Source organism: Apteryx rowi, unplaced genomic scaffold (genome assembly GCF_003343035.1).
Source record: "Apteryx rowi isolate R43461 unplaced genomic scaffold, aptRow1 scaffold_343, whole genome shotgun sequence".
In the NCBI taxonomy this organism is placed as follows: Eukaryota; Metazoa; Chordata; class Aves; order Apterygiformes; family Apterygidae; genus Apteryx; species Apteryx rowi.
This window is the reverse complement of record NW_020449897.1, coordinates 500,384-513,222: the sequence shown is the minus strand read 5'-3', so window position 1 is coordinate 513,222 and position 12,839 is coordinate 500,384. Positions and strand designations below refer to the sequence as shown.

The following is a 12,839-nucleotide window of genomic DNA, read 5'->3' as shown; positions in this document are numbered from 1 at the left end:
AGGTGACTGCTTCCCTTCACGTTGGTGGTAGTCTGCTTCCCTCTGTTGGCTAAAGAGGGTTTCAGGCTCCCCTTAGTGGGGAGAACAGCAAAGTTGTCAGCTGTCAGGAGAACCCCCCTGTCCTGGCAGTGCCCAAGGTCCTGGCTTTTCCCTTTCGCCTCCCAGCAGGTCATCTCTGGTGCCATAAGGTTTAACCCGGGATGAACGTTTATCGCACTGTTAGCCTTGGATGGGAAGGAAAGAGCTGAYAGATCAGCTGAAGACAACTGCTTCCAGATGATGGAGATGAGTCTTGCCATTAGGGTTGAGTAGTCATCAAATTAGGAAGAAGAAATGGAGTTTAGGGGCATGTGTTGCAGGTGGAGGGGATGTGCACATGTTTTTTTAGAAAAATGGGCTTGTCTGTCTCCATAGGAAATGGAAGACGGGAAAGTAACACACACGCAGAGCCTGCCACCAGCACACTTGCCTGTCTGTCTGGGTGCCAGCCTGTGGGAGGAGATTAGCTCCCTTTTCCACAACCCTAGCACCACTTCTGCTGCATTAGATGCCAAATTAGCAGTGTGCGTGGTCATATCACGCCCCCAGGGATGGGAACCTCTGGAAGTGGGGTTCTGGGTGCAAGAAGATGGCTACATACAGAAAAAAGGAGGACTAATAGTGAAAGCAGCACTTGATACATGGCTTGCTGTTCACCAGCCCCTTCCTCAAGGCATTTGGGATCTCAACGTGTTTTTTTTCTCTCTTCCTGCCTGGAGGCTGCTGGCCCAGATAAACATGTCAAATAAGTGCAGTCAAAATGTTTCGTTGTTTGACATGAGGTCTAGACGCTCCTCCTCGGGGCTGCACAGCAGCAGATCAGCTGTCCCTCAAGACAGACCGGCTAATCATCTCGGGGTGACACATGTCTAAGCTCTGGTACACCACTTCCAAACCCAGGAGTATGTTAATCAAGCGGCTTCCCTGTTGGCGTGTGATAGGGTGATACTGTCATTTCTGTCTCTTCAGCATTGCTATCTTCTGGGTCCAGAGGAACTGGAGGAAGGGAGTGGTGGGGAGAAGAGTCAACCAAAATGTCATAGGTGAAAGAAATAACAGCCAGAGGGAGGCCCTCTCTTCATTGCACCTCACGTAGCCCATCAAACTTCCCTAAACGATAGCTGTATCAACTCTAATTGCTTGTGATTGAACTGCAGGATTATGGCTGATAGAAAYGTCCCAGCCTCAAGCGAGGGGAGAAGCCACAACCATGAGGCACCCTGGTCATGTAAAAGTGAACAGTCCATGTAGTCTAAGGAGCCACCTGCTTTTAAAAACTACTTAGTAAATCTTTTAAAACACTTTATCATAACTGCTCCATCACCCTGAGGCCACCTATTAGAGAGGTTGCTGGTCCCTGTTTAGAAACCTCTGTTTGTTCCAGAAGAGCCTGATCATTATTAAAATGACAGTCCCAGGGAGAATTGCTTCTCCATTTGGTTTCATTGCCTCCACCAAATGTCGCAGAAAGCTGTTTCAGTGTTAAACCTCTTGAACATGGTAATACCCGTTCACAGTTGATTGCCATCAGTAAAGACTGCGCTGCTCTTCGTGGCTGTGGGGCTGAGCTGCTCTGTGCTCACCAGCGCTGCAGCTGACTGCATTCCTCTGCTTGCAGGGGCCTGAGGGCTCTGGTGTTGCACGCGAGCCCTGAAGAAGAATGCAGCTGGAAAATCAGCTAATTTCTTTGTTTTGCTTCTAAAGAGGCATTGAAGCACTTGAATCTGAGTGCCGGAGGTGCTGTGTCCTATCACTTCAACTGGAGGTCTGTGTATTTGGGGAAGGTAGTCTCTCTGAAACTAGAAACCAGGTAAAACAAAATTTTGCTGTCGTAGAATCACTGGCATTAATCACCAGGACTGCTGCTTCCTCCGCCTAATGCACTTGGATGCTAAAGAACAACCTTCTTGCCCCTAAAAGGCATCAGTCATTAGCCATAGGACTTGCAGCACATCCACAATGTATGTGGTTTGACCATTTAAGAAGATGAAGTCCTTGGCTGGAAGCACATAAATCCTGACAGTCTGGTCAAATTAAGTGCAGGGAGGGAGAAGAATGTAAATGAAGTCATTTGGATTACTTAGCGGATTCCTTTGCCAGACTGTTTCCTCTGAGGTTTGTCAAAGAAATGGTATTTCTCGATCTCTGCTGATTAATGTCAGAATGGCTTGGAGGTGGCCTGGCCACAGAGCACTGGTTGGGTTCAYGTCCCCGCTCCTCAGGGGCCAGGGGCTCGCCACAGTGCTCTGATCTCCTCCTCCCCGTCACCTGCTCCACCAGAATCCTGCTAAACGATGCTAGCGATGGCCTTGGAAATGGCCCCATCTGCACAGAAGGTAGCAAGGCATTTCTTTTTCCCTGGACCCTGTGAGGGGCCGTTAGCTAAGAGCCGTTAGTTCTCCAGTCCTGCACAATCCAACCCTGAGGATAAATTAGGCCAGGAGAGTTGGAGAGACTGGGCAGATWTTCTTTTGGCGAACTGAAGGGGAAAGGGAAATGCAAGGGGTAACCACCTGTGGGGCTTTGCTGCAGATGGCCTTTGAGGTCAAGATATTTGAGTGATCGTAAGAGGATATTTCAGCAGCAGTGCAATCACTCGGGACATAGCAGTCTGCTTTCCCTGAACACAGTGCACTATGGAAAGGGATTGCTGGCCAAAGTCTCCTGCCAAAGATGGCGACGCAGTTGCTAGAAAGGGCCATGTAGGCAGGGCTGGCCCTAGCCCATGGGGAGCTTGGTGATGGTCTGGGAGCAGGAAAGGAGCAGGAACCTGGAGAAGAGATGGGGTTGTCACAGGTAGAAAAGGTGGCATCTCTCAGGCAGGGCATAGTGGGAGCTGACGTGTCCAGCAGAGATGGCCAGAGACTCTGGCACAACCTCCCGCTCCAGCGCTCACCCTCCATCCTCTGCAGCCACAGGGACATGCCCTTTTGGTGGTCCATTTCGTCTCCTCAGCCCTTCTGCTCTTTCCTCCCCGCTCCACCATGGGGGCTGTGGGTTTGGCCGTTGCAAGAGAGCTCGCCCTGACACAGCTCAGCCAAACCTCCCATCCTTATCGTGCTCCTGCTCTGCCGGACCTGGCACCTCCGCGCGCCCGGGGCTATCGGGCACAGCCAGGGGGACATGGAGTGACAAGGGCTGGCTGCTGCCAGGGGGAAGCAACTAGACAGGACTGGGCAATGGATAACAACAGAAATGGTTCCTGTGGCCAGAAATACAGGCGCAAGCCCAAGTCAGGCGTGGTCCTTGACAGGGGCAGAGGAGGGAGCAGATGGCCCACAAGAGTATTTTTTCCTTACAGAGGGGTGAAGGAGCAAATGCAAAATGCCCTCCACGCTGAATCCAGGGGCTGCGTGGGCAGGTCCAGGCAGTACTGGACCCCACTCTCAGGGAATGGTGGGGCTCTCATTTCCCCACAGCACTTGCTTGCATTGCACTTCCCAGCCACACTGGCCAGCCCAGGGCTGGAGAGCTGGTCCTGATTCTGGCCCACGCATGTTAAAGATGTGTCATTGCAGCAGTGTAGCTCTCCAGGGTTAGAGGGATGCTTTCCAGTATTGAGGGTTAAGTGGGGAGTTCAGGTGTTGCCCAGGCTCCTTGCTCAGGATCCCCCATTGGCAAGACGAGCAGCAGTCCAAGGAGTCTTGATCATCTGTACGGCCTGCCCTCAGACATGTCACTTGGGAGCAAGCAGTTTCCCCTATTTTGACAACTAAAGATCAGAAACCTCATCCAGATGAAGGGATCAGGTCCCCTACACGGAGGGGAGAGAGTGTTTGCATGCCAACAAAGGTACCTGCCATAGCAGGCTGCATCCCTGGAGGGGCTGAGCTGTCCCCATCGGCTGCAGAAGGTGCCCAGGTGACTGGCTTAGATAAGACAGCTAATTTTCAGACAGCTAAAGTTAGGTAAAGTGACTGCCCCTTTGCTGGGCAGTGTGTTACCCTGATAATTGCTGCCTTCTTTAATGCTGGAGGCTTTGCGGTTAGCCCGCAGCCCCGAGGCACCGTAGGGATCAGGGAAGGAGCAGGGTATGGCGCTCTTGTTTGTGACTCACTGCCATACACTCTCAGATCCTGGTTTACAGACAATCCTTTATGCTTCTGACAGTTAAAAACATCAACAAAAATAAAACCAGATGGTGCCTTATCTGTCTATGCCTGGTTTGTCTACGTGCAGGCTGCCAGTAAGTGTTTTATTCCAGGCTAGGGAAATAAAGTGTCCTTCCCCTGGTCAAAGTGTTACACAGAGCCCAGGGAAGCCTGTCGTGAGCACTGCCACCTGCCTCCCCTTGCAGGAGCACAAAAGTGCTCATTGTTGTGTGGCCCCAAATTGCATCTCCAAAGGGGACTCCAAACAGGGTAGGGAGGCAGGAGCAGAGAGCAGTGTACAATTTGGTATATGATGGAAACAGATGTATTTATTAGATTTTATGCAAACAAAAACCAAGGGGTGGTGGAAAGGTGGCTATTCTTTTCTGCAGTTATGATCTCTTTGCTGTTATGATCTCTTTGCCATTAATAAAATCAGAAGTTCTGCAGGCAGTGCAGCTCGTCTCCAGCCTCATGGTCTCAAAGCAGCTTTTAGCAGCAGGCAGCGCAGGGGATGCTCTGAGGATCAGCAAAGCCAGACAATTTTGGCCCGAGAAAGGAGGGCTTTTCCAGAGCTGAACATCCATGTTCACAGCCTGCCCCTGCCTGCCCTCCTCTCCCCTAAGGGGAGGCAAAAACCACTCAGCTGCTYTGTGGGAGAGTGTGCTATTTTAACAGTACAGCATGAGACAGCCTTGCAGCAGCTGCAGCCTAGTGAAATACAGCTCTGGAGGTGAAATCCGGTGGGGCTGGGCAGCAGCAGGCAGGCATGGGAGACTGCAGGTCACCTGGGCCACGGGCTTCCAAAAAAACCCACAGTTTTGCAGGTAGGTTAGTGCAGTCTGAGCTGACTTCCGTATCAGGCCTAAAAGCAATGATTCAGTTTTGAGGAGAAAAGGGCATCGAGCAAAGAAGTGAGGCTAGCAGCTGAAAGAAGCAGCAAGTCTCCTAGTCAGGAATAGGAATAAAAAAGCCCAAAAGAATGACTTTTCCAGGCTCTACTTTTTTCTGCATTTGCAAGCTGCATCAGGAAAAGGTTCAGCTTGGTTAATATGCTTGGGGGAACAGCCCAGATGACTGGGCAGCAAGCACCTGCTCCAGCAGAGGCAGAGAGAGGTTCATTTATCCAGACATCACTGGAACAAGGCAGAGCAGGCCCATCGCTGTCCCTGCCGCACACAAAACAGTTTGGTTGGGAAAGTATTTCCAGGCAGCCCTGCTGCTGGAACGCTACATGTGCACCTGGTTCATGAGGACACCAGGGAAGAGCACTATCTATAAAGCATGGCAGATCTTCAGTTCATACATTCTTGCCTCTCTTGCAAAGGCCATCCCCAGCAGTGTCCCCCGGCACCTTTTTGTTTGTCCAAACTGCAAGCTCACGCACGTGCGAGACTACTCCTCCCACAGGGAGAAGGCACTTTTGGCACGGCAGCCTACAGTGTCCTGCCCCACGATCTGCTCAGCCCTTTAACTAGAGCAAAATGCTTTGGACTGGCTCTGCTCACCTGCTGCACAGGCTGCTGAGAGTTTACCGAGGGCACTGATAATTCAAAATAAATGCAGAGACCCAGTGCACTGTGTTGCTTTGAAGAACAGTCGGGCACTGCTCTTTCTTGCTGCTGATATCTACTGTCCAAAAACAGGCTTGGATGGTTTTGCCATTGCAATCCTCTGCCCATTCTAGCATAGCCAGGAAGCAATACACATTCAGACACCTGGGGAGAAATAAGAGTGCAAGATGCTCTCCCCACCCACAAGTTTGCCTGTTTTTTTAGCAAGCCTTGTTTCTTTGGTCTAACTTGCTTGCAAGACACTTCTGACTCTTTCTTTCTCCTCCTCAAAAAAAATGTTTGCAGTGGGGTTTCTGGACGTGTCAAGTCCCGTTTCCCTCTCCCCACCTTAGTCATTCAGTCCCTGCATGCTGGCCCCAGTCTGCTCTCCTGACTCCAGATTCGCACCAGATCAAGCTGTGAGTCTGGGGGAAGAGGGGAAAGGGGGGAATGTCTTTTGGTTTGAGTACTTTGGAAAGGCTGTGTCTGGGAGTAAATATCAACCCTTGTCACATCCTCCTTCCCGATGGAGCAGCTGTGTCCCTAGGTTAACCCACTTCATTCCTGCCCAGTGGGGGATAGCATCTCCAGGGGGCAAAAGACCCTCCTTCCCTACTCACCCCAGCACCCCACTTCTACGCATGCTCCCAGCATGACTTTGGTCCTTGCGGACAGTGCACATGGGAACGCTACCCTCTTTCTGTGCTTCGGACACAAGTCTTTCCCAGACTTGTGTCTCCATTTCCTTTCCCACTCCCCAAATAAAAAAGCCCCAGCTGCACGGGGGAAAAGCAGCATGGAGAGGTAAAGGAAGAAGGGCGATGTCTGGACACATATGGCATGACTTCAGTCCTGCAATTCTTCTACCGGTAAAAAAGCATCAAGGGGACAAGTATCTCCTTGTAGGACAGCGTCCTGCATCACCCTCATGTCGCATGTGTAACACAAACTGGGCTGACATGGGCAGTTCTTGGGGTCCAGATACACATACACACATGTGTGTAGGGAGGATATATAAATATATGTATATGTGTGTGTATATGTATGTATATAAATACATACACACACACACATATACAAATATATATGTGCATCTTGGTGACTTTTGTGTCACTGGGATTCCAGGGCACGTTAAGGTTACGAAAGGGTGCTCTCTGTGTATTTTAACACCCTCCTGAAGGGCCAAGATATTTCAAGCTGCCAAGTTTCAGCTCTGAGCTCCACATGATGTGTCTCTATGCACGATCCATGTACATCTAGATATTTTTAAGGAAGAAGGGAGAAAATACTATCTAAATTCTACCAGCAAGATGATGATAGCACCTACATTTAATCTCCCAGGAGCAATTAAACACCTACCCAGCCTTGGAAATGACGGCTGGTTATCCTTGTTATACACCTTCCCCAGMCCCTCACACAGAGTTGTGTCCTCCCTCCCACCAAAAAAAGAGGACCACCTTTTATTTGTGACCAGAACCACACATGCAAGAGGGACRAGCCAAGGCTGTCCCTGAAGTGCTCAGTGGGGAGCAAACAGAGCAGAGGGGCAGAGGCATTTGGCCATGGGATACCACTGCAGGGGCTGTTTTGAGCCTTTTGGGGGTTATTTTGGGGTGAAAAGCAGAAAAAAAACTCTTGTGTGCTTATGCGCCTGCAGGGCCCCAGGGCAGGGTGTGGGTGTAGTGGGGAACCACTCGCACACCTCCAAGGAGAAACTTTAGCAGCTTGGGTCAGAGAGAAAGGAAGAACCCCCAGCGTGCCCTTTATGTCCCTCCTTGTCCCCCTGGTGTCCCCCTCCCAGTGTCTCCTCCGATGTCCCTTTGTCCCCCCTTGTGCCCCTCCTTGCTCCCACTAGTGTCCCTCCTTGTCCCCTGGCATCCCCCCTCCAGTGTCCTCCTGGTGTACACCCCCAGCATTGGTCCTTGTCCCCCTGATGTCCCCTCCCAGTGTCTCCCCCCCCCCCAGTATCGCCCCACGTCCTTCCTTAGTCTGCTGGTATCCCCCCAGTGTCCCTCCTTGTCCAAACCCAATGTCACCTCCAAGTGTCCATCCTTGTTTCCCTGGTGTCCCCCCTCAGTGTCTCTCCTTGTCCCCATCCAGTGTCCCCAAGTGTCCCTGTGTGCCCATGTCCCTCCTTGTCTCCACTAAGTGTCCCTTGTCCCCACCCAGTGTCCCTGTGTCTCTCCATGTCCCCCCATGACCCTCCTTGTCCCCACCCCGTGTCCCCCCCAGTGTCCCTGTCTCCACTCAGTCAAGAGTCCCTCCTTGTCCTCACCCAGTGTCCCCCTGTGTCTCTCCATGGCCCCTCCAGTGACCCTCCTTGACTCCACTCAGTGTCCACCCCAGTGTCCCTCCTTCTCCCCACAGTGTCCTCTCCAGGGTCCCCCCTTGTCCTCTCGGCGAGCCCCCGGTGTCCCTCCCGCCTCGAGCCGGGGCCAGAGGGCCGGGCGGGCCATGGGGGGCCGCGGGCGGCGCCGCCATGTCGTGGCACGGGCGGCGGGCGGTGGCGCAGTCCCCATCGCCGTCCGCACCGCGCCCTTAAATGGGGGCGGTGGCAGCGGCAGCGGCGGCGGCGACGGCGGCAGCGGCGCGCAGAGGCGGCGGCGGCAGCATAGGGCAGTGGCGGCCCCGCAGCGCGGTTACTGCCCTCATCCGTTGTCCCTGTTTGGAGCCGCCTCCCGCCCCAACCCCCCCGGGAGCGGCAGTCCCCAGCCCAGCAGGCGAGGACAGTTTCTGGCAGAGAAGGGTGAGTGTGGGCGCTGAAGGACTGAGCCCACCATGACGGAGAGCCCAGCCCCAGCCCCAGCCTCGGCCGCCAAGCCCAAGCGGGTCAAGGTGATAAGGTGCCCAGCAGCCCACCCCAAGTACTCGGACATGATCGCGGCTGCCATCCGGGCCGAGAAGAGCCGCAGCGGCTCCTCCCGCCAGTCCATTCAGAAGTACGTGAAGAGCCACTACAAGGTGGGTGAGCACGCCGACGCCCAGGTCAAGCTCTCCATCAAGCGGCTCCTTGCTGCCGGTGTCCTCAAGCAAACCAAAGGAGTCGGTGCCTCCGGCTCCTTCCGCCTAGCCAAGGGTGACAAACCCAAGAAAAAAACAGCTCGAAAGAGTAAGAAGGCTGTCAGGAAAGCTGTAACGCCCAGGAGAGCAGCTAGACCCAAGAAAGCCAAGTCGCCAGGAAAGAAGCCCAAAGCCACCGCCAAGAAGTCTAGAAAAAAGCAGAGGACCACTCCCAAGAAAGCCAAGAAGCCAAAGACTGTTAAAACCAAGTCACTGAAGTCATCAAAGCCCAAAAAGGCAAGGCAGTCGAAACTCAGAGCAAAGTCCAGYGCCAAGAAGTCACCCAAGAAATGAAGTCTGGAGGCTCGTATCTGGACTCTCCCTCTCTATTTCTGTAAATAGTTTTTGGCTTTATTTTTCCCTCTTTCTATTGCAATTTATAAAGAATTGATCTATTCCTGCCTGGAAATAGTTAAAATAATGCAATTACTGAAAGAAAAAAGGAACATCTTCGGTATGGAGAGTTCCCATTTTTAAGAATTACTGGTTTGGGCTTTTCTTTTGTTGTCATCTCAGAGATTTCTTGTGTGTGTCTTTTTTTTTTTTTTTTTAAACTTTGTGTTGGGAGTGAAGGTGAATCCATGTGTATATTAAGGCCGTAAAGATCTGAATTCCTGATCCTGCCCCATCTGTCAGAGGGTTGTGTATTAGCTGGGCTGGCCAAGGATTCTGCCCATGTCAGAGGGTGGGAACAGGAAAGCCTGTGGGGAGAGAGTTTGAAAAAAAAAAAAAAACCCACTTTTTGGCAGGAGCTTGGTGCCCCCTGAGCTGTCTGTGCTGGGCACAGGATAATTTGTTTAATCTCTTTCCAGCAATACTGCAGCATGTTATTACTAGGGCCAGGGAAAGAGTGGCTGAGATGGGGATTTCTTTGATCTCTCCTTGTAGAGGCATGGGCAAGAGTTGGGGGGGGGGGTCTCTCTGCCAGGAAGTTTGCTGTTTCAGGGACACCAGGAGAGCTGCTATCAAACAAGCAGCTTTGGACTGGGATCAAGGGAGATTCTTCTCCGGGAATTTGCAAAAAGTGTGAGGCAATCCCTGGTCGATGGGGTGTCTGCAGTAGGAAAGCATGGCTGAGAGAGCCACAGACTTTCCATGAGGAAGCAAAGGGGCCCTCTGCACCCCACTCCTTGATCTCCCCAGGTCCCTATCGTGGGGTCAAGACATGGGGTGCTGACCCAGTGGGGGTGAGGTCTGGCTGTGGGCTGGGGGGGCCATCTGCCCCATCCAGTTTGGCACTGGGGCTGCCTGTGGGGTAATGACAGAGCGCCTGCACCAGAGCAGGGACTCTTCAGGTGGGGAAGAGGAGAAGGACACAGAGTGGGTCCACTCAGGCTGTATCCATGTTTGCTTCTTAGGAGCTGGAGCAGCATGTTGCTCTTGCTTGAAGTTTGGTCTTTTCAAAGGCAGGAAGGAAGGGGTTGACCTTAGGGGAAAAAAAAAGGACAAACATGGCTTTGGAGTGGGTTTGCTCACTGTGGATGAAAGGGGCCGTAGGGCTGGAGCATTGCAGTGGGCAGCCCCCAGGCTGGGTGGGGCGGGCGGCTGGGGTAGGGCAAGGCACAGCTCCCAGGCATGGCCCTGCCACTGCCCCAGGCCTTCGCTCAGTGCCCTAGACAGGGTCGGCATGGCTCCAGGGCCAGCCTGGGCTGTGTTGGGCTGTCCTGAGGGCTGGAGTTGGAGGGAGGCTGCTGGCTAGCCCTGCTGCCCAGCAGCTTCTGACAGCCTTTGACAGGAGGTGCCTAAACCCATTGGGCAGTGCATGCCCAAATCCCATCAACCTTTGGTTTCTCAACCCCTAGGACCCATCCTCCCTAAATCTGTTGGATCTCATGGTCCCAAATCCCATGGGCTGGCATGGGGGGGCCTAATCACTGTTGGCTGGAGATGTCTAAACTGCTTGGACATCAGCATCCTCAATCACCTGGGTCTGCAACACCTAAATCCAGGGGGGCATTGGTGCCCAATTTTGTTCAGTTTGCTGTGCCAAAACACCTTGGGCTTGTTGTGTCCAAACCCTGCTGGGCTGGTAGTCCCAGCTCCCACTGGCCCAATGATCCTAAATCACTCAGACAGAARGAGCTCAAGCCTCTTAGACAGCAAGGATCCCAAATCACATAGTTCAGGGTGCTCAAATATTTGGCCTTGAGGGACCTAATCCCTTAGGGCTCTTGTTCAGAAGACCCTTGGACTAAAGGTTCCCAAATCACCTGGGTGGAAGAGCCTAAACCCCTTTCAAGAGTCAGGTGCCTAATCCTCCTGAACACAAGATACCTAAACCTCTCTGGCCACAAGATCCCTAATCAGCTACTCTGGAGGTGCCAAAATCCTTTGGACAGAGGTGCCTGGTCTAGGCTCTTTGTGTCTAAACCCTTTGGGCCTGTGGGTCCCAAATTCTTTCAGCTAAAGGCATTAAAATCCCTTGGGCTCAGGCACCTAATCTCCTTTGGCTGATAGTTCCTAAACCCCTCAACCCCTCAGTCTCAGTGATCCCCAAACACCTGTGTTGGATGAGCCCAAACCCATCAGGTTGTTGGTGCATAAATCCTGTGGGCCTTTGGTTCATAACCCCCCCCAGTGGTGGACACCCACCCCTAAACCACTTGAACCTGAGGACTGCCAAACAGCTAGCCTGAGGACCCCAAATTCCTTAGATGGGGCACCTAATGCTCCTGGGCTGGTTGAGCCTCCATCCCTTTGGCCTGTCATTCCAAAATCCCTCGGGTTCTGAGCCTAATTTCTTGGGCTGGTCGTTCCTAAACCCTTTTGGTTTCTAAATCATGCAGAGTGGATTCACCCAAATCCCTTATGCTGCAGGGATCCCAAATCACTCATGTTGGAGCACCTAAACCCCTTGGGCCAGAGGCCCCCATATCACCTGGGCCAAAATCACCTGGCCACCTCCCAAAGGAGGTGTCTAACTCCTTTCAGCTGGAGGAACCTTAATCCCCCAGTCTCCAGGATCCTAGTCACATGGGCCAGGAACCAAAATCCCTTGGGAGAGAGGTGTCCCACCCCCCTTGAGCTGGGGGCTCCCAAACCCATTTGCCTTCAGAACCCCAAATCACCAGGACTGGAGTCTCTGGAGTACCTTGGGGGGCCTGTGGAGCTGGGACCACCCAGGGTGGGGGGCAGTCCAGGAGGGTCTGCAGGCCACAAGGGCCAGGGACAAAGGGGGAGAGGGGTGCTCTGTCCTCCAACATAGTGTGTCCGTGCCCTGTCTGCTCCCAGTGTGCAGCCCCAGCACCACACAGGATGAAGCTGCACTTCGACATGAGCCTTTGCCCAAGATCCTGGCCACAGCATCCTGCAGACACGTGTTAGTGCACCCTCGCCAGGGCATTGCGATGACTGCAGTTTTGGCCTTGCTTGCTAATAGTCCCACTTGACAGATGCAGGAGCTGGGATATTTACTGTTTATTGTCACCTGACTGGGCTCAAAACCCTTTGGCTGCCCTTGAGAGTGGTGCACTTGGATTCAGAGTGTGATGCAGCCCCCAGTCGACAGGATGCCTGCAGCAGAAGAGAGCCACAGCCTTTCCAAGAGGGGGAAAAGGGGCTCTCTGCACCCTGGAGGTGGCAACTGCCCCCCTCACTTCTCGATCTCCCCAGGTCCCTGTCTGGGGGCTGAGACATGGAGCGCCAACCCAGCAAGGGCGAAGTCTGGCCATAGCTGGGAGGTCTCATCCCTTCCTGGCCCATGCCAGCACCCTCCCTGGGCCAGGAGGAGTAGGGGGGAAGACCATGGCTGAAGCTGGGACAGGAAGGTCCCAAACGCACTCTGACGGAGGTGCTCATATCATGCAGGCTCCTGGCACCTGAAATATTTCAGCCTTTTGGTCCTAAACCCCCGGAGCTGAGAGTTTCTACTCCCCTCCCAGGCATAGTGATCCTGAATCCCTTGGGCCAAAATCCCTCGGGAGCCTCGAGGCACCCAAAGTCCCTTGCCCTCAGCACCCCAAATCGCCTGGGACAGCACCTCCTAACTCCCTGAAGCAGCCGGCACGGCCGCCCACGGCTCCCAAACCCGCGGGCAGGCGGCCCCGCAGCACCCCACCCACATGCTCCCCACCTCGGCCCCCGCCGCGCCTGGCCC

The 12,839-nt window shown here is 53.4% G+C and overlaps 1 protein-coding gene across 1 annotated transcript; it reads left to right on the top strand.

Annotated features, from left to right (window-relative positions):
• Positions 1 to 8,244: 8,244 nt before the first annotated feature.
• On the top strand, positions 8,245 to 9,241 carry LOC112969326 (histone H5). Its single transcript, XM_026072513.1, has one exon. The coding sequence runs from the start codon at positions 8,462 to 8,464 to the stop codon at positions 9,035 to 9,037; it is 576 nt and encodes a 191-aa protein (XP_025928298.1). The 5' UTR covers positions 8,245 to 8,461; the 3' UTR covers positions 9,038 to 9,241.
• Positions 9,242 to 12,839: the final 3,598 nt, after the last annotated feature.